This window comes from Delphinapterus leucas, chromosome 19 (assembly GCF_059928025.1).
Source record: "Delphinapterus leucas isolate spDelLeu-1000000601 "Yukka" chromosome 19, BTC_Dleu_Yukka2, whole genome shotgun sequence".
Taxonomy (NCBI): Eukaryota; Metazoa; Chordata; class Mammalia; order Artiodactyla; family Monodontidae; genus Delphinapterus; species Delphinapterus leucas.
This window is the reverse complement of record NC_143147.1, coordinates 45691259-45712434: the sequence shown is the minus strand read 5'-3', so window position 1 is coordinate 45712434 and position 21176 is coordinate 45691259. Positions and strand designations below refer to the sequence as shown.

The 21176-nt window shown below is 54.9% G+C and overlaps 1 protein-coding gene across 1 annotated transcript; it reads left to right on the top strand.

Moving 5' to 3' along the window:
* The first annotated feature begins 14727 nt into the window (after positions 1–14727).
* Positions 14728–19188, top strand: WFIKKN2 (WAP, follistatin/kazal, immunoglobulin, kunitz and netrin domain containing 2). Its single transcript, XM_022558007.3, has 2 exons — positions 14728–14980; positions 17559–19188. Exons 1-2 carry the CDS (start codon positions 14777–14779, stop codon positions 19077–19079), a joined length of 1725 nt encoding a protein of 574 aa, XP_022413715.2. The 5' UTR covers positions 14728–14776; the 3' UTR covers positions 19080–19188.
* The last annotated feature ends 1988 nt before the right edge of the window (positions 19189–21176 follow it).

Here is a 21176-nt window from a genome sequence, read left to right as displayed (position 1 = left end):
CGGAGGAGGAGCCTATAGTATCTGCAGACAGTACAAGTCTGCCTTCCAGTGATAGCTTCTAAGCTGAGAGCTCGTGTCTCCTCCTTATGAATCTATTCAGGAAAACCAACCAGAGTGGTGGCTTATTCCGTAAAATTTTATCCATTCATTCAGCAAAACGTTTACCCTATGCTAGGCACCATGGTAGGCATGGATGATGCAGTGGTGACTAACGCATTGTCCCTCCCCTCAAAGGCCTTGGAGTCTGGTTGGAGAGACATCTAGTCACATTCCAGTGTGATGAGTGACACTGGCAGGAGGGGCAGGACTGTTTCCCAGGGCATCAGGAAGCAGAAAGCAGTGACTTTTTTTTCCTTGTGAGAGACAGAGAAGCAGAGAATGGAACCAAAGCATCATGATTCAGTCATAGGCGCTTTAGCATTCTAGAATTTTTTCATTCATGATTCAAGAGATAAAAATAATAAACCTGCTTCTGGATGTGCTACTAAGGTCTTCCGTAGGCCAGAAGGGAAATGTCTTCCCTCATTAGTTCATTATGGAAATGTGAATGCAGATTATATATAGACAAAAGGAAGAACCGTATGACTTTAGCATTACAATAAGCGTGTTAGACTCCGGCATGGCTTCTACAAAAGCGGAGAGGAATCAATTTCCGCTATGCGATGATGTCTGGCTAGTCGCCTTTTTTGGGGAAGCAAAGGTATTTCTGGATGTCTCAGAGCCTGCAGATAGGGCTTTGAAGGCTACTGGTACCCAGATGGACACAGCGACCTCTTTCACGCCCAGGGCGATGACTTGAAACCCTGGCTGCCCTTTCAGAATCACTTGGGAGCTTTTAAAGCTACCACATCTGGCCCCACTCCAGTGACTCTGCTTTAATTAGGGGCACTCAGGTGCTGGTAGCTTTTAAAAGCTCCCCAGGTGACTCTAATGTACAGCCAGTGCTGGAAAGCCCTGGCTATGGGGGGAGGGGCCAAGGAGGCAGCCTGGACACATCCCGCTGAACAAAGTCTGGGGAGGAGCTACCAGGGAAGTGGGTGGAAAGCAGGAGGGGTCCTAGCATAGGAGCAGTGGTCAACAGGCCACATGCTGCAGAGACAGAAAGAAGCGGGTCTGCGTGTGCCATGTAGGGCTGTGCCCGCCGCTGGCGGCTTCAGCTGCAGGTGTGTTGGCAGCGTCATGAGTGGGAAGCTGGATCAGAGTGTGCAGAAGAGTGAGAGGTGAGTCAGGACTCAGAAGGTGAGAAAATGGACACAGAGAATGTAGACTGACTTTGGAGATGAGTGTTGTCTATGGAGGGGGTATGTGTGTTGCAGGAAGGGGGAATCCCTTCCAGGGCCCGAGAGTGGGCTCTTGTCTAATACTCAGAAGTGAATTGTCTGAGGAGACACAGGAGCTGACAAAGCAAAAGACTTTATTGGGAAGAGGTGCTGGGGCGGAGAGCAGCAGGGTAGGGGAACCCAGGAGAGGCTCTGCCAAGTGGCTCACAGCCTCAGGTTTTATGGTGATGAGGTTAGTTTCCAGGTTGTCTCTGGCCAATCATCTTGCTTGGCCCATACCTGGTCTGATTCAGGGTCCTCCCTGGTGGCGCGTGCATCTCTCAGCCAAGATGGATTCTGGCGTGAGGATTTCTGGGAGGTTGGCAGGACATATCATCTCCTCCCTCCTCTTTTGGCCCCTCCCGCATTCTCCTGGTGGGCAGCACCACATTCTTTATTGGAACCTCCTGTTGCAAAACAACTCAGGCAAGCGGTTATCATCGTGCCGACCCAGGCGGGCAGTTTTGGTCAATGGTTCCCTAACATGTGGGGGTGGAGGGAATGATTTCGTTATCTGTTGAGGATGGGAGAGCCTTGAGTGTGTCCAGATGCTAATAGAAATGACCCAGTTAAGAGGAGGTGGTGGATGTTTGGAAGAGAGAAGACATAATTGATGGTAGGAAGTTCCTGAGAAGGTGGAAGGGGAGAGAAGGGGGGGTCCCGACACACCGGTGTGGTTGTAATAGGATGGAAGACAGAGAGGCTGGGGGTGAGAGGAGGGGGCTCATCTCACTGGGTGCTTCCAAGAACATGTATTCACCAGTAGTTTACTACGTGGATGGGGCTACTTTCAAAAGCCTTGACATGCACCCTCTGTCCACGCCATCTCTCCCATGAAAGCAGTCTGCTTCTTTCCCTTTCTTCTCTCTTCTCCTCATGGCAGCCAGACCTGGAGCCACTGTCCCAGTGATGGGTGAGCTGGTAGAGCCCCGGCTGTCTTCTCTTCCTGGTGCACCTTCTCCACGTGTGACTGGGTGTTTGGTCAGTCAGCCAGCTTTGACCCCAAAGCCTGAACCCTGGGTAGGGAAGCTGGGAGGTGAAGCCCCGAGGCCCTTGACCCGAGCCCCCTTCTCAGTCAGGGCCTGTCTTACTGGAGAGTCTCTGCAGCGGCTCAGACACTAAGCGCTTAAGACTAAGGTTGTTGAATGTGCTGGTCCTGTTGGCACTTGTCTTTTGTGTGTGCCCACTCCCTCTTTGGGAAACCTTCAGGGGAGTGGATTAGTCACAGGGTTCAGGCATCGAGCCCTCATCCCAGCACACTAATGCTCTCTGCCCTCAGTGGCGGGGTCTTTGCCTCTCTGATCCTTGCTACCTGAGGCTACACTGGGCAGCAGGCAGGCTTAAGGTCACTGCCTGTGGGTTGAAACCTGAAGGTGTGGAGGGCTGGCCCCCCCGAATAGGTGTCTCCTGACCCCTCTCCATCTTCCTGCTCACTCCCACTTTCCTGTGCTGTCCTGGAGTCGGAAACAGCACCTTCTGCCCTCAGCCATGATGCTTGCCGGCCGGGCTCAACATTGGAGAGGCACCCGCCCCTGGACCCCTCACTGGCAGGAAGTCCTTCTCATAGTTCCTGACAGATGGGTCTGGCCCATTTTCTGCCCCTGCTCTGTGTCCAGCTGTGTCCCCAACCATTCTGCCATGAAGTGGGCAGTAGCTTCCCCCCACCTACCTCTTTCATGCTCCTAGGAGATTTCCAAATATGTAGTATGTTTTCCATCTGCTGCAAGCAGTGCCTTGCCAACGGCTCTCCTGCGGTCTACTCTTCACTTAGCACAGACTGGATTTGTTTCGTATGTTTGTTTTCTCAAATTCCCCACCCAACACCTGCCCCAAACAGAATCCAAAGTGCAAAGGAAACATGTTTTAAATGGAAGGTAAAATCGGGGCCTCCTTCCTGGTGGTGGTATTGGCATGGGCCACAGATTCTCCCCTCTGAGTCAAGTCCCTCTCGGACTTGTGTCGCCTCGCTCCTCTCCAGCCACCCTGGCTGTCTTCCAGCTCCTCACATGTTCTGCATAGCCTTTGCATGTGCTGGTCCCTCCTTGCCCGGCTACGTGAGATTCATCCTTCAGGGCTCAGCCTCAGCATCACTTCCTCTGGAAGTCCTTCCCTGACCCCTGCCTACATTGGAAACAGGACTCCTGCCCCTACTTTTCTCCCCTGGAATCTGCCCGGCCAGGTGTTCAGAGCCTCCTCCAGCTGACTTCTCACCCTTCACAGGTGGAGTCCATGGACCAGTGAGGGAGAGTGGCCGGGCCCTGTCACCCACTGTCAGCCACCTGCATGTTTCCTTTAAGCACCCTCCATCATCTGTCACTGATATTCATTTGTGTAGTTGTCTCGTTTCTGTAACTTACACCAAAATTTAATATAGCACAGGACACACAACACTCCTTAAAAATGTTTGCTGAGGGCTTCCCTGGTGGCGCAGTGGTTGGGAATCTGCCTACCAATGCAGGGAACACGGGTTCGAGCCCTGGTCTGGGAAGATCCCACATGCCGCGGAGCAACTAAGCCCGTGCACCACCACTACTGAGCCTGCTCTCTAGAGCCCGTGAGCCACAACTACTGAGCTCACGCACCGCAACTACCGAAGCCTGCGCGCCTGGAGCCCGTGCTCTGCAACGAGAAGCCACCGCAATGAGAAGCCCTCACACCGCGGTGAAGAGTAGCCCCGACTCGAAGCAACTAGAGAAAGCCCGCGCGCAGCAACGAAGACCCAACACAGCCAAAAATAATAAACAAATAAAATAAATAAATAAAAATAAAACTTAAAAAAATAAAATAAAATTGGGCTTGGTTCAGCTCAGCCCCTTCTGTAGCACCTGCCTCCTGTTGTTCAATGCCACCAGCCCTCTTGCCCTGTGGAGTAGAGCAAGGCTTCTGCTATTGGGTTCAGTTCTCAATTGCTCTAGTGGCCCAAAGCCTGTTGGGTGTCTTTACTCTGAGACCATCCTGACCGTCAGTTTCTGTAAAAGAGTAAAACAACAAACAGAACACCCTCCAGGGAAGCAAGTAACGGAGTAGTTTAGGAGGAACTAAAAGGGTCAGGTCGTGGCAGCTGTGCTAATGAGGCCTCGACCTCTGGCCTTCTGGATCTGGTAGAATGAGTTCACAGGTTTGTACAGAGTTGACTAAAACAAGTCCCACTGTTCACTGGGCACGAAAGTCTTCAGTGAGGTCCGGTAGGTGTCTGGCATCTGAGTCACCCAAAACCTGTGGCCCTTTACCAGCCTCAGCTGACTGAAGAAAGCTGTGATGAAACTCAACAGTCGTTTATATTCTCCCAGGCAAGTTTCCTGCGTGGAAAATCTCTCTTCTTCACTTTCTGGGGCAGCACCTATTCCTCCTCCCCGTCTCCCTTCCCCCTCTGTTCCTTCCTACATAACTTTCAGTAACTGAAAGAAGGCAGAGGGCAGCCCCTGGCCTGTCAGTCAAAGCTTCCATGGAGCCGGTTCTCTGCCAGCCAGCGGTTACTTCCAGGAACCAGGCACAGCCTGCGTGTCCTCAGTTCTTCATTACCCTCTCCAGCCTTGGCCCGCAAGCAGAGTCTGCCTTCCTCCATCCTGTGTGACAGTCACCCGGGGCCCACATGAGAAGTATGGGCTTCTCACCCTCCTGCCCATCGCCTCTTTTCCACATCTGACACTCGCCACCTTTCAGAGTCCCAGTGGCATAGTCCAGCCTTAAAATTAAGTCCAAACCCCTCACCACAGTTTATAAGCCCGTTAGGGTCTAACCCCTGCCTTCCTTTGCAGCCTGGGCCACCAGCTACTTCACTCTCTTTCTGGGCTCCAGCCACACCAGAATTGCCACTGATCTGCCTAAGGCTCTCCTCACTTCAGTTAGACCCTGTTTCTTCTGATTGACCCACTCCTCCCCTCCTTGGATGCCCCCCGGCCTCCTGGACTCCTTCCTAGCAGGAATCAGCTGTAATTGGATTCTTGACTATATAATGAGCTGTTCCACACCTTTCTCTCTACCTAGACTATGCCTCCTGAGGTCAAAGACTATTCCTGGTTTGTATCTCCACTGCCTCATACAATGCCTGGTACACAGCAGGCATAAAATCAATTTGTACCGAGGAATGATTATTGAATGACAACTCCCTTTCCCTGGGACTGGCCCAGCACCCCCCAACATCATCTCAATATTTGGTATGTTGTGAATTGTACAACAGTTCTCCCTCCCACCTAAACCACCTTCCCACCACTTGCCTCAGTGTCTGGGTTCAGTCTTGGTCCAGACTTGGGGCAGTAGACTTGAACTCATCTTCAAAGTTCTGGCATCACCTGACACCAGCCTCCCTTCCTTCCTTAGGACAGGGCTCAGTTTGTGAGATGTTCACTGTCAAGTAGGTGAGTTAAATATCCCTTCCCCAGGTCACCCCTTTGCCCAGCTTCTCCCTGTCATCAGCAAGCCCTACATGACAAAACTAATCACACTCGCCACTGTGCAGAGCACCCTGCCAGCTTCTAGAGGCTTGTGGGGCTGTCCAGCTGTATCATAGCTCACTGATATCCCACAGAACTGCAGGAGTCTCAGAATCCTCACCCATCTTTACCTAACATCACATTGTCCCGCATGTCAATTGACTCCAATTCTAGAAGCAGGAACTACTTTACAGTACAGACAAGACCAAGAGCTGCAAAAATGAGACACCTCGGGGCTTCCCTGGTGGCGCAGTGGTTAAGAATCCACCCGCCAATGCAGGGGACATGGGTTCGAGCCCTGGTCCAGGAAGATCCCACATGCTGCGGAGCAGCTAAGCCCGCGAGCCACAACTACTGAGCCCACGAGACACAGCTATTGGAGCCCGCACACCTAGAGCCCGAGCTCTGCAACAAGAGAAGCCACTGCAATGAGAAGCCTGCGCGCCACAGCAAAGACCCAACGCAGCCAAAAGAAAAGATGAGACATTTAAGCAGACGTCGGGTCCTGGGAATGGTCCCTGTGGCAGATGTTGCGGATTGCCGCCCCCAGAAGCCAATCACAACTCCTTTCTCCCTTGTTGCAAAGCTAGAACCATCACCTTTCCAGACTCCCTTGTAGCTAGAGTCATGTGACACGGTCCTGGCCAAAGTGCTGTGTCCTGAGGCTCCTAGGAAGTCTTCCCTCCCTGCATAAACAGACACAGTTCCAAGGGTTTTGGCCCTTCCCCCTAATCTGGGTCCAGAATGAGGAAGTATCTAGGGGAGCAGCCATCATCGGATATTAAGGCCAAAAGTCACGTGCTCAGGGTGACAGAAAAGATAAGAACCAGGACCTTGAGGAATCAGCCAAGCTGCCTTGAACTTCTTGTCCTGTGAGAAAATTAAACTCCTAATAATTTAAGCCACAGCTGCTCAGGGTTTGTTAAATGCTGCCAAAAGCAGTCCTAGTTGACAGTTACTTTGACCGCGTGTCTCTAACCCTCAGGACCACTGGACTCCTCCTGCCAAAAAGCCTTGCCTGTGCCCCGCCTTACCCAGCATCCATGCAGTGACTCCCTTCCACAGCCATCTCCTCTGGACCGTTGCCTCATTTCACCCGCACCCATGCCAACTGTGACGTTTCCCATGCGGCTAGAGCCACACCAGGGCTGCCAACCCCTCCTGGGCCTTTGTCACCCTCACTGCTGCTGGTGCCTGAGGCTCTGTCGCCAGCTCACTCTGGGTCCCTGGCAAGGTAAATGTTGTCTTCACGGTTCACTGTGTGGTCTAGGTTTGGGCTCCCCAAGGTATAGATGGTCCACCTCTCACCTCTGGCCTGCCCCCGTTGGCAGTTGTTTTGGTCTGGTCCTGAAGTAGAGTTTCTTGAACAATTTAAGCAGAGGGAACGGCCTCAACTAAGATATAGACAGCATGGAAAAAACAGGAACAACCATTCTAGTTTGCCCAAGACTAAGGAGTTTCCTGGGATGCAGAAGTTTCAGCGCTAAAACCAGGCCAGACCCTGGCAAACCAGGAGGGCTGGTCACCCTGGTGGGATACTTGGAGACCATCAGTAATTCTGTACAGCTGGAACGTGCAGGGTGAGCAATGAGGCTGGAGAGCTGGCAGGGGCAGATCTCTGAGGGCTCCCCCGGGCCATTGAATCCTGACCAGGAGGGGCCGTGGAAGAGTTTGAGGCAGGTGTGTAAGTTTCCTAGGGCTGCCATAACAAATTATCACAAACTTGGTGCCTTAAAACAACAGAAATTTATTCTCTCAGTTCTGGAGGCCAGAAGCCCTAAATCAAGGTGTCAGTGGAGCTGCATTCCCTCCAAAGCGTCCAGGGGAGAATCCCTTTCGCGTCTATTCTAGCTTCTGATGGCTCAGGCATCCCTGGGCTCATGGCTGCATCACTCCAGTCTCTGCTTCCGTCTTTAATGGCCTTCCCCTCTTCTGTGTCTCAGCCTTCCTCTGCTTTTCTAAGAACACCTGTCACTGGATTCAGGACCCTCTTGGATAATCCAGGATGGTCTCATTTCAAGATCCTTAGCTTAATCCTACTTGCAAAGACCTTTTTCCTAAATAAGATCACATTCATAGGTTCCAGGCATTAGGACTTGGACCTCTCTTTTGGGGGGCACACCATTCAACCCACTACATCAGGGAAGCAACATTTTCAAGTTTGGAATTTGAAAAGATCACTCTGGAAGCAGAGAAAACATGGTTGAATAGGGGCTCTTCAGCTGTTAAATAAACATCGTGGAGGCCTGGGGAGAAGCCAAGGGATGCATACGTGAAGAGCAGTGTGAGAGCTGTGGTGGGTCCCACTGGGCACCTTCCTTCTATCCCTAAGGCTGTCCACGTGTTGCCCAAGCTTTCTCCAACCCCTCCGTCCAGGTCTGCCCCTCGCAGACTCCAGGCTAGTTTTTGCCCAGAGTTGGCTGATGGGCCCAGGGATGGGTGTATCCTCCCTTGCCTGACTAAAGCTGGTCTCTGGAGTCCCGGTTTCCTGTCCTAGGACTAACTAGTCTCTCTCAGGTGTGACAGACACCAGGAATGCTCATCCCTGCCCTGCAAGCACACTGTCGGCTTGATGGGACCATCCATTCATTCCTCCAATGTACATTGGTTCAGTGTGTGCTCTCTGCTGGAACCATGGACCAGACACAGCCCCTGCTTGCCAGGAGCTCACAGGCCAGTCTGGGTAATAGATGAGGAGAAAGTAATTTCAATACCACATAAGCTAAGCCCGGGTGTATCACAGGCAATCCCAGGAGGGCCATTGGGCCAGGCTGTACTCGCAAGGGGCCTCAAATGTGGATTATATTTTTCATTAATTTTTATTCGAGTATAGTTGCTGTACGATGTTGTGTTAGTTTCTTGCTGTACAGCAAAGTGAATCAGCTATACGTATACATATGTCCCCTCTTTTTTAGATTTCCTTCCCATTTAGGTCACCACAGAGCACTGAGTATAGAGTTCCATGTGCTCTACAGTAGGTTCTCATTAGTTATCTGTTTTATACATAGTAGTGTATATATTGTCAGTCCTAATCTCCCAATTCATCCCACCCACCCGCTTCCCGCCTTGGTAACCGTAAGTTTGTTCTCTACATCTGTGACTGTATTTCTGCTTTGCAAATAAGTTCATCTGTACCATTTTTCTAGATTCCACATGTAAGCGATATTGTACGATATTTGTTTTTCTCTTTCTGACTTATTTCACTCTGTATGACAATATCTAGGTCCACCCATATCTCTGCAAATGGCACTATTTCGTTCCTTTTTATGGCTGAGTAATATTCCATTGTATGGATTTTTTTTAAAAAAATTGGAGTATAATTGATTCACAACATTGTGTTAGTTTCAGGGGTACAGCAAAGTGACTCGTTATACATATATATATATTCTTTTTTTGGACTCTTTTCCATTATAGGTTATTACAAGATATTGAATGTAGTTCCCTGTGCTCTACAGTAAATCCTTGTTGTCTATCCATTTTCTATATGGTAATGTGTATCTGTTAATCCCATACTCCTAATTTATCCCTCCCCCCATCAAATGTGGATTTTTGACATTACCATCCAAACCAGCTTACCATTTACACAGGCACAGACACACGTCCTGACCAGGTCTAGTATTTAAACATTGCCACAGGTTTTGTATCCCAGTTTTTGTTTTGCTTTTTCATTTTAAAATCTATACCAGGAACCCCCAAGGTGACTCGGGCCTCCCTCAGCCTCTGAGGTCAGGAAGGCCTGCTGGAAGGTGCAGCTTCTAAGACGGGTTGGGAAGCAGTTGACCAGGGGAAGATGGAACCAGCCAGGGGAAGGGAAGGCGTCCATGGCGAGGACTAAAGGGAAAGCCTGTGTGAAGATTTTAAAGATGGAAAGAGCAACGTGGCAGCTTCCAGAATTTGAGAGAAAGGGGAGCAGCGATAAGACTGGAGAAGACACTGAAGTGGAAGTTCGTGGTGGTCCAGGCTAAATGCTTGGCCTGCATCATGAACGTGGGGAAGCCATCTTTAAGCCAGAGGTCTCACAATAGCGGTCAGGAAAAGGCCTGTTTCTTGGTCACTGCACATTTTGTGCTGTTGGAATGGGTGCTAGGGCTGCATTTGACTCTGGAGAACACGCCCCCTTGGCTCAGCAGCGTGTGGGTGAGCAGGGAGACCCACGTCTGGGACCTCCTCACTCCTCTCTCATCCAAAAGGAGGAAACAGTGAGGCAGAGAGCTTGGGAGTGAGGAGAGCTGAGTAACCAGAGGAAGCTTCTATGGTAGAGGAGGCCTGAGTGGGAGGGGGGCCAAGGCCCATTTTAGTCTTCCTGCTGGAACCCCAGGCCCTCGCTCTCCCCAGCAGAGTGGAGAGGTGGAGCCCCGTGGCCTTCCGTCTTCTTCCCTCCGTGTTTGTCTTGGCTGAGAGCTGCCGGAGGATACTTGAAGCCAGTTCTGTCAAGGCAGAGCTGGAGGAGTCTCGGCACATGGGAGCACAGAGGAGGGAGTGGGAAGGGGTCTCAGGTGGGGTGATGAGGGGGGTCCTCTGACTCCTTGCGTGCTGCGCAGCCTCAGCACCATGGAGCCTCCTGGTGAGGTGGCTGAAATCCCCGAGTTCCTTGATGCCCACCTGCTCCAGGAAGGCATTCAAAGACTCCCAGGTGCCAGAAGATGTGTCTCCTGCTCTTGCGGCATGACACACAGATCCGTTTAGACGCTGGCACTCAAGCTTCCAGGGACTTGGTCCCACCAGCAGGCCCCCTGGCCTGGGCAGGGCTGTAAAGGAGGCCTGGCTGGCCCAGAGCACTGGCTAGGCCCTGCCACGGCCAACTCCATCATTCTCAGACCTTGATTCAGTGCTGCCTCCCCCGAGGCCCAGCGTGGACCCTCCCATGTCCTGCTCTGCACAGACGCTGACAGGTCACGTGTCCCACAGCTGAAGGTCTCCCCCGTCCGCCTCCACCATCTGCTGAGGCCCCATAATTATTCCAAGGCCAGTGCAGTCTCACTCCGAGGGGAGAGTTCACACAGCCCTGTAATGTAACCCAGGCCCTGGGCTGCTCGGGCAGGGGGTCCCCAGCTGGGTAATGAGCCGCCGGCTTTATTGAACTCCCCGGCTTGACTGACTAATCACCGCCTTAGCCAAGGCTGCCCGGCCTTCTGAGAACCCATCTAAGCACCGTCGCTAAGGACTTCCTTCTCCCCAACACCCCAATTCCTGCTCCTCAAATCTTTCCTCCTCCCCAGTTATGTTTAAATAACCAGGATCAGGGCAGGGAGATTCCCAGGGGGTTGGCCTCCCCCATCCATCTGGGTGAAAGTGTGGCTGCCTCAGGTCTGGGGGCCCAAGCAGGATGGACCAGAATGGGCTGCTCTTTGACTACGCTAGGGCCACTCCAAGCGGAAGCCAGACCCCCACCCTGTCTCCTAAACCCATGTACTTCCCTCTCACCTCTGTTTCTGGAGGCCTGCACTCCAGGAGGGAGGGCCTTGGCTGAGGTGGCGTGCTCTGGGCCAGGCCTGTCCCCGGAGAAGTGTAGGAAACAGGGTCCTGCTCAGGCCTCAAGACCCAGCCCACGTCCCATGTGCGCAACAGCCACCCCAGGCCTCTCCCTCCTCTCTGCTCCCCAGCACTTGTAAGGACCCCTAAGACAGCGAATACTACTCCTACGCTTTTGTGTGTTGGTTTTCTGGCCGAGACTGTGCCCTCTCTGTGGATGAGGACTGCCATCTATCCCTATGTGCCCACAACTTAGCACATGGTAGGTGCTTTAAAAAACATCAAGAAGGGAGAGGGAGGAGACGCCTCAAGAGGTAAGAGGTTTGGTCTGTGCATGAGGGACATGGCATCTGAGATGCTGTCCCTGTGGATCTCCAGGTGTCTCCACCACATTTATGGCTGAAGTGTCTGGAGGGGAGAGACCTGGCCCATTTAGGAAGCAGTGTCAGTGTGTTGTCAGTACTCTAGCGGTTCGCGAGTTGTTCGGCTAATGGTGAACCTGAGGTCAAGGGTCACCTGGAGTTCACTGTCCTGGGTGACTTCCTACTGGCTGCACCTAGAGTAGGCCTTGAACCCATCCTGGAGGGTATGAAGGGTCCATGGGCCCTCTGCCCTCCCACAGTGGTGGGGCTCTTCTGAGACGAGGTCAGGACCCAGCCCTCTTCCTGACGGAGCTGTGCCTGATGTCCTTGGGGAGGGTGAAAAGCAGGGGAAACCCCCAAGTTCAGACCCCTGCTCAGGCTGACCCAGCCCATCACCATTCCCCAGAGGCCTGCGTAGGTGGGAACGGACAGCTGACCCCTCCTTTGGTCCCGGGGAGTTGGTGAGCGTGGGTTCCATGCCACCCTCCAGAGAAGAGAGTGAGGGAGCCAGATCCAGGGACCGTGGGAGGGAGGGCCCAGGAGGAGAAGACTTCAAAGCACTCCCAGAACAGCTTATAAACAAGCTGGGCTGGTGGGGCAGCCAGCGGGGGCCTTTCTGGAGGGGCCGGAAGCTTGCATGGGGTTGTGTGAAGAGCACAGGACAGGGGTCAGAGAGGGGAGGCGTGAGCCTCGGGGCCCCAGGCAGCCCCACCTAACCTCTCTGTGACTCGGTTTCCTCTCTCTCCCTCCGGAGCTGGCGTGAGGGTCAGCGTGACGATGTAGGTGAAAGCGCTGTGTAGGCGCCAAGCCCTGATCAGATGTTATTTATTATTCTGAGCTGTGTTTTGGTGGGAGACTTGGAAGGGCTGAGAGGGAGAGCTGAGTGTTCTAGGGCCCCTTCTTCCCCAGTGCTGTTTTGAGAGTTCTCAGAGCAGAATGGCCAGGAGTGGGGCCCGGGCAGGGAGAGGCCCATGGCTCTCGACAGGATCAAACTGGGCGGAGGATCGGGTAGGATGGACAAGGTTCCCTGCTTTTCCGACCCCCCCCACCACCTCTGGTCTCTACCCCTCCCTGCTCCCCCACTTCCTAATGGTCTCAGGTGACTCCCCAGAAATCAGCCTCCTCCCCGGATACCTGTCTCATGTAATGGGGCTGTGACAATTTTTCGAAGTCCTGCTCAGAAATGTGTCCCTGTCCATTTCCCTTTGTGATATCCAAGGAGGCTGCACAGACCACGTTCATCAAGGGCTGTGCAGAGGCCCGACTCTGGGCAGCCGGAACACAGGTTTATGAAATTACAGGGAATTCAAAGCAGCCGGCACCGCCCGCTGTCTGGCTTCATTGCTGGGACCGGCCTCGGAGGGAAGTTTATTCCAATAATTTAGGGGATTAGGATCTGACACCCTTCATTAACTCTTTGACATAAGCAGAAAAGACAGATCTTGCAGAATGACCCACACGACGGGAAGGAATTGGCTCAGGCAGGGAGGAGGCAACACGCCGCCCACGAGGAAGAAGCAAAGTCTGCAGGGTGGAAAGAGGGTCGCTGCCCTTTCACAGGCCAACTGGAGGGTGAGGTCTAGCCGGAGGGGGAGAGCGGGTCAGGGCTCGGCACTCAGTTTCCCCATCTGTGAAATAACTGGGGCCCCACCCCATCGACTGCCCCTGGGACATAGCAGCTCGGTTCCTGCTCCCCACATCCTTTGCAGTTGGTCTTGAAAAGGTATCACTCTCTTCCCCATTCCATGGCAGGCTCTGGCTCTTTTCCTGTCCCCTCCACAGATATAGCCCTTGATGTTTCACAAACTTCTTGTCCAGCCTGTCAAGACCAGAGTTGGGGCTGCACATTGACAGCAGTTTTGCCAGCTGGGTGGGGAGGGGTGCTCTCCAAAGGCCCCACAAGCTGGTGTCCCTGCATTAATGGTGGGGTCACGTAGCTGTGTGACACGGGGCCAGTTGCTTACCCTCTCTGTGCGTCTTTTCCTCAAATCTAAAATGGAGGTACAGTTTGTTGTGAGGATTAAATGAGACAATACACACAGCCTGGCGCACATTAAGGCCCCGGTAAATATCAACAATTAGTGGTCTTACCGCTGCTCACCGGGGGTGACCTTCTCCTTCGTAAAGTAAATCAGGGGGATGAGAGCTGACTGGCACTCCCTGAGTGCAGCCTTCGTGGTCGTTAGCGAGGCGGCTGGGCTGCCCAGCGCTGTCCCAAGACACTGTGACCACATAGGTTCTCTTGGAGCCGGGAGTGTGTCAGTCGAGCAGTAGGAATGTGATTCGTCCCCGAGCCGGGGGAGCCGGAGCATATCTGGTATGTGTCTCTGGAATGATTTGGGGAAAATTCCCCGAAGTTGGAACTTGAGATGCAAACTGCCGGGACAGAGAGATAGGGAGCTGTCCGCGCGCCCCCCACCCTGGGACCTGGTGCTGGGGTGGGAGTCAGCTTACACAGCACACAGGCTGCTCAGGCCCGCCCTGGAATGGCCGTGAACTTGTTGTTTTTCCACGTCATTTGCTCTCAGATGCACTATCGGGCCGGCGATGCTAACCCTGCGGCTGCAGGTCCCTCCTTGTAACAAGCGAGTGTGTGTTCTTCGGAGGTGGCCAAGGGGAGGAGGGGGCCCGGCCGAGAGGTGGGGGGAAGGGAAGCAAGCCTCTTCGTGCAGTACAGTGAGCTTGCGTGTCCCGGAGCCAGCTCCCCCAAAGCACATGCCATTTCTGGCCCCTGAAGGGGTTAAAGGCCTCCTGGAGTCAAAAACAAGCAGGTGTCCCACCGTGCCAGATACGCCGCCTAAACTGCTTCCAGCTTTTTTTTCCTCTTCTGCAACAAGTCTGTGATCAGCCCCAGGACAGAGGAGCCGGCAGCCTGCCTGTGACAGGCGTCAGGTTAGCTTGCTCCCAGTCGGGTGGCGCGCCCAGGACATAAATCCAGGCTCTGGCCCCTGTGCAGCTCCTCTCCCTGCACACTCCGGAGAGGGAGCCCTCTTCATCTGAGGCTGCACAGCCCGGCGGGCTCCACGGACCTGGTGGAGGCAGCCTCGGCAGCTGCAGCCCTAGCAGCGGCGAGGAGGCCCGCTGGGGTGGGCAGGGCAGGTGTCTGCAGCCCCCCGAAGAGCACAAGGCCCTGGGGGCCCCAGCCCTGGCGCCGTCTCAGGGGAGGTCTCTGGGCGCCGCAGACCCCACCATGCGGGCCCCGGGGTGCTGCTGTTCCCGGTCCTGCTGGGGACAGATGGCAGCGCTGCTGCTGCTGCTGCTGGGGGCGCCCCCGCGAGGCCTGGCACTGCCTCCCATCCGATACTCTCATGCTGGCATCTGCCCCAACGACATGAACCCCAACCTCTGGGTGGATGCCCAGAGCACCTGCAAGCGGGAGTGTGAGACGGACCAGGTGAGTGTGAATCCGGAAGCCTGAGACAGGCCACGTGGTCTTGTTAGCGAGGGAGAGTGGGAGCTGGGTGGTGGGAACGACTTGGAACGTGAAGGAGCCCAGCCCCGGGCCACATGGAGATAAACAGGGTGTGATGTCTGTCTAACTTCGAGGCCTGGAAGAAGAGGTGGGCGTGATGTCAGAGTTTCTCAGGGGCTGGGAATCTTCGGATTCCTGGTCTCATGTCTGCTGAGGGCTGCTCTGAGCCAGCACTATGCCAGGCACATCAGAGAGACTGGCGTGACCCACCCGCGGCCTGTCGACAGGTGAGAATGGAACTCAGGACCCTGCAATAGGCAGAGCAAGACTGCATGGCCAGGGAGGGGAGGGTGGGCCTGCACCCCGCAGCCATCTGACCACAGAGCTGAGGCTTCATCCGGCCTCTGGGCCACTTCCCCGGGGGTTTGGACCCTGACCCTGAGATCAGAGCAGGCTGATGGGGAGGGTGGGCAGGAGTGGATCTGAACAGACTCTCTGGGTGTCCGTAGGGGGCACGTAGACTAGGTTTCAACCTGCCAAATCCCTCGCGCCTCCCAGCACTCAGGGCAGGCCTGGTTCTAGGGCAATTCCCTCCCAGCTCCTGAGCCCAAGGGCTGTTCCTGTCACTTCCCCATGGGGTGAAGCGCCTGTTGGTACCTGACACCTGCCTGGGCAGAGGTACGTCCTGCCAGTCTGGCAGCTCCTGGGGCTCGGGCTGGGTTGGTCATCACCAGGGACCATGGGAGACCATGATGCTCCCTCTGCCGAATGCATGTAACCTACGAGAGCATAGGCTGGCCCTGGGGAGAGCGGCCTCTCCCTCACAGTGCCCACGGGACGATCCAGGCCTCTCACTGGCAGGAGCAGTGGCAGAGCCGAGGGAAAGGAAGGTAAGGACTAGGGAGGGGTGGCAGAGTGTCCCCATCCGGCTGAGGTCGTGCTGTTTGTTGGCCACATTTGCGGGCAAGGCTGTTTCACTGGCACAGGCTGGCCTGATAAATCAGGTGTGGCTCGGAGACAGTGAGACTCTGGCTGATTCTGTGTGTCTTGGGGAGAAGGCACCTCCATGGGGCTGGGGATATGGACAGCCTATGGGTATGTTCTGAGCCCTTAAGCAAAAACTGTTCTAAAAATTCCCTCCAGGTTTTCTGTGCCCAGAAATACCTTCCCCTGGTCCCCAGGGACCCAGGCTTTCCTGGACCTCTGAGTCCTGAAGGAGCTTCTGGGGCCAGAGTCTTTAAGGAATTGAAGGGCCCTCCGGCAAGGAGCAGGTTCTCTGCTACTCAGCCCCCTCTTCCTCTCACCCTCTCACTGGGTCCCTCTCCCGCAGACCCCAGCTCTGAGATCTGTCCATCCCTGTCCCAGAGCCTCCCTGGTGTGGCCTAGAAGCCTATGCCAAGCAAGGGCTGCAAAACAAAGTCCCCATTCTGAGCCGAGAGGGGAAAACAGTAAACAAGTCGGGCAGGCAGGCTCCACGTAGCCCTTAGTTGATGTGGAATGTCGCAGGGGCTGAAGGGAAAGTTGGAGCCGCACGAGGCCAGCCCTGGTGGTGAGCAGCTCCCAGAGCCACGAGCAGGGCTCAGGATTAGGGGCATTGCCCACATCCCAGCAAAAACACCACGTGAAATCCTTGTTTGTGTCGGCCCCAGAGCGTGTTGCTAATTTTGAGGAATTAAACTAATGCCGTATGTGGATCCACAGAGAATCAGAGGGAATTACACAGCCTGGCAAGTCCTCGCTGATGGCCTTGCTGACCTTTGCCACACAAAGGGACTTTTTTTCCCCGTGGATTTCCCCGTGCAATGTCCCACAGGTTGGAACTGGCACAGCCCACAGTGGCCAGACCTGGTGTCCTGGGCCTGTCCTGCCTGCCCTTCCTCTAGGCTTTGGATGAACATGGGCCAGCATCAGAGCTGCCGTTCCTAATGTGTATGTGGACAGCCTTGAGTAGCTGTCCCTGTGGTGTCCGACTTTTCCTTCTTAGCGTTTGGCCAGGGCGTCCCCATCGGAAGAGACAAAAAAAGGCAGGCTCGTTTGTTCCAGTCGACACCTCATGGCGGTAACGATATGATGTAGAAGAAAAATACCTCATCAGAGTCCCATCCACCTGGAGCTTGAAGCCCTTTCCCACCACTTCCCAGCTCTGTGGACTTGAGCGGCTCCTCTCTTAGTTTCTGCATCCTCATCTCATCTCATGGTGGTAGGAAGACTTTCCCTCTTACAGTATGTGACCTTCCTCTTCCCACACTGCTAGCTGTGTGACCTTGGGCAAGTTACCTAGTCTCTCTGTGCCTCAGTGATCATTACCTGGGAAGTGAGAATGATGGTTGTACCCATTGTGATGAGCATTAGATAAGCTGACAGATATAAATGTTCTTAGAAGAAGGCTGGGCAAATAGTGGGTGAATACATTAGCTATTAGTATTATCGAAATGGTTTTCTCATGGTAGGTGAGCACCTATTAGTTCCCTTCCCTGGAGACCATGGGGGAGGGTGGGGGGAAGCCTGTGTTCTCTTCCTTCTCCTCCTTGCTCAGACCTCTCCATCTGGCTCTCCCCAGGACTGTGAGACCTATGAGAAGTGCTGCCCCAACGTGTGTGGGACCAAGAGCTGTGTGGCAGCCCGCTACATGGACGTGAAGGGGAAGAAGGGCCCCGTGGGCATGCCCAAGGAGGCCACGTGCGACCATTTCATGTGTCTGCAGCAGGGCTCCGAATGTGACATCTGGGACGGCCAGCCCGTGTGCAAGTGCAGAGACCGCTGTGAGAAGGAGCCCAGTTTCACCTGTGCCTCCGACGGCCTCACCTACTATAACCGCTGCTACATGGACGCCGAGGCCTGCTCCAAGGGCATCACACTGGCTGTCGTCACCTGCCGCTATCACTTCACCTGGCCCAACACCAGCCCCCCACCACCCGAAACCACCGTGCACCCCACCACGGCCCCCCCAGAGACCCCTGGGCTGGACACAGCGGCCCCAGCTCTGCTCAACTACCCCGCGCACCAGTCGGTCACTGTGGGTGAGACAGTGAGCTTCCTTTGTGATGTGGTGGGCCGGCCCCGGCCCGAGATCACCTGGGAGAAGCAGCTGGAGGATCGGGAGAACGTGGTCATGAGGCCCAACCACGTGCGCGGCAACGTGGTGGTCACCAACATCGCCCAGCTGGTCATCTACAGCGCCCAGCCCCAGGACGCCGGCATCTACACCTGCACGGCCCGCAACGCCGCCGGCGTCCTGCGTGCTGACTTCCCGCTGTCGGTGGTCCGGGGGGGTCGGCCTTCGGCCACCGAGGAGAGCAGCCCGAACGGCACGGCCTTCCCCGCAGCCGAGTGCCTGAAGCCCCCTGACAGTGAGGACTGCGGCGAGGAGCAGACCCGCTGGTACTTCGACGCCCAGGCCAACAGCTGCCTGACCTTCACCTTCGGCCACTGCCACCGCAACCGCAACCACTTTGAGACCTACGAGACCTGCATGCTGGCCTGCGTGAGCGGGCCGCTGGCCGTGTGCAGCCTGCCCCCCCTGCAGGGGCCCTGCAAGGCCTACGAGCCCCGCTGGGCCTACAACAGCCAGACGGGCCAGTGCCAGTCCTTTGTCTACGGCGGCTGCGAGGGCAACGGCAACAACTTTGAGAGCCGCGAGGCCTGCGAGGAGTCCTGCCCCTTCCCTCGGGGGAACCAGCGCTGCCGGGCCTGCAAGCCAAGGCAGAAGCTCGTCACCAGCTTCTGTCGGAGCGACTTTGTCATCTTGGGCCGAATCTCTGAGCTGACAGAGGAGCCCGACTCAGGTCGCGCCCTGGTGACTGTGGACGAGGTCCTAAAGGATGAGAAGATGGGCCTCAAGTTCCTGGGCCGGGAGCCGCTGGAGGTCACTCTGCTCCATGTGGACTGGACCTGCCCCTGCCCCAACGTGACGGTGGGCGAGACGCCGCTCATCATCATGGGTGAGGTGGACGGCGGCATGGCCATGCTGCGGCCCGACAGCTTCGTGGGGGCCTCGAGCACCCGGCGGGTTCGGAAGCTGCGCGAGGTCACGCACAAGAAAACCTGTGACGTCCTCAAGGAGTTCCCAGGCTTGCAGTGAGGCCCTCCGCCCCTCCCCAGTCCTGTCCCTGACCTTCCTCCATTGACCCATCCCCAGCACCCCTCAGTCAGCAAACTGGGCAAGGTCAGATTAGATGGTCTTAGGCCAGCAGGGGAATATCAATCAACGCATCCGAAAAAAGCCACCGCATGGACATCTATACACGACCAAGTGTAAAACAGACAGCTAGTGGGAAGCAGCCGCATAGCACAGAGAGATCAGCTCGGTGCTTTGTGTCCACCTTAGAGGGGTGGGATAGGGAGGGTGGGAGGGACACGCAAGAGGGAGGAGATACGGGGGTATATGTATAGCTGACTCACTTTGTTACACAGCAGAAACTAACACACCATTGTAAAGCAATTATACTCCAATAAAGATGTTAAAAAAAAGAAAAGAAAAGAAGAAAGGCACCCGAGGGTCTTAGACCAACTTCTATTCTTTGAATTCAATAAAGAGGGGGTGTCTTTTTAGCTGTGGGGGACAAAAGGAGAAGTCAACAGACACCTGCAGGTTATTCCTAACGACCAGTCTGCTCTGGCCTTCTTAGCTTCTCTTGGCTGGCCACTCCCTCCCCTGGTTCTCCCAGCCTCCCTGCCCCTAGCCAACCTCCCAGCCAGGATTCTAGAGATGGAGGCTGCACGATGGTCACAGGAATAGTAGAATGAATTGGTTTGCAAAAGAAGTAGGTGGGGATGGAAAGGAGGGCCCAGGAACTGATGGGACAAATTTCCCACAGCCCCCCAGAGCGCTATGAGCAGAAACCACTTCATGGGGGGATTGTGGGAAGTGAGAATCGGGAGGCTTGCCCTGAGTGGAGGCTGCCGGGCGGGTGCCTTTGGGTGGTGGTCAGCCTGTGCTTCGGTGAAGTTGGCCTGGCAGTCTCTGAGGCCACCACAGCACATGTGGTGAAGGACACATGTTCCTCATGTTTCTTCTCCCTTGGCTTTATTGATTGGTTTATTAATTGTTGATTTATTGATTCAGTTCTGTTCAATCCAACTCAGTGGACATTTTCCGGATACTTACTGGGTGCCAGATGCTAGGACCACAGAGAGATGTTAGTCACTGCCCAGCTCATAGCAAATGAACACAAATGTCCAGACCCCAGGGCTCCCCCAGAAGCAGACCAATGGCTGGCTCTCCTCGCTGTCAAAAATCCCATTTTTAACAGACAGCGTGCTTTCAGCTGCCTCTGGCTTCCTTGGACATAAAGCAGATAGAAGCCCCAGGATCTGTTTTGGTGGGAAGAGAAATAAAGGAAGAGGAAAAGCAGGCAGGGGAGGGGGTTGGTGAAGGAATAAGAAAGGAGGGAAGAGGGGAGGCAGGCCTGGGAAGGAAAAAGAATGTTGCTCGATGCTCCCATCTGGTGGTGGCCTTGGGAGCCGCAGGGACCCGGAGAGAGGCTCTGGGTGTGGCCTGGGAGGGCTGGTTTGGTGTGCGGCAGCTTGTCGGTGACTTCTGTTTCTGGACTTCCTGTGCAGGTCTGCCACCACACCACTAGGTAAAGTTTTGGGGAAACCCACCGTCAGCTCTTCCTCTACCCCCATTCCCTCCTCAGCCCTTCATTCTGCCCATGCCCCTCCATAGCTGAAGAAGGTCTTTGTGGGGCATTTTTGTTTCTTCCTCAAATGTAGGGGGAAAGATACCAATTAAAAGCTCCGAGTATCAACAGCCCTTCTTGTGTGGTTCGTTTGGGCTAATGTGGGTGGGATGGGGGGGTGGGTAGTGTTGTTTCTTTGGTGACCTGGTGGTTGGCGGGGGGGGGGGAGCTGGGGGGGGGTTAGTCTGTCCACCTGGATCCTGTTTAGGTGATAACGGGACTTCTTACTGTGGCGCCAACCCCAGCTCTGTACATTAGACGCAGGAGAGCTGAGGCCAGAGAGGCCAGGTAACTCACCCGGGAACACGGGCAGGAAGGCACAGGGTGTAGGCCCAGGTGTTCTGCCTCGTATCTCGGTCCCCTGCCCCATCACAACAGCACGGTGGGCCAGGGCAGACTCCAGAGCCCAACGCCGATGGTCAGTTCAGGGGCATGAAGGTGGAAGAGACAGGAGTGGGCAGGGGGCCATGCTGCTGTCCTGCTGTTACTCCCTAGGG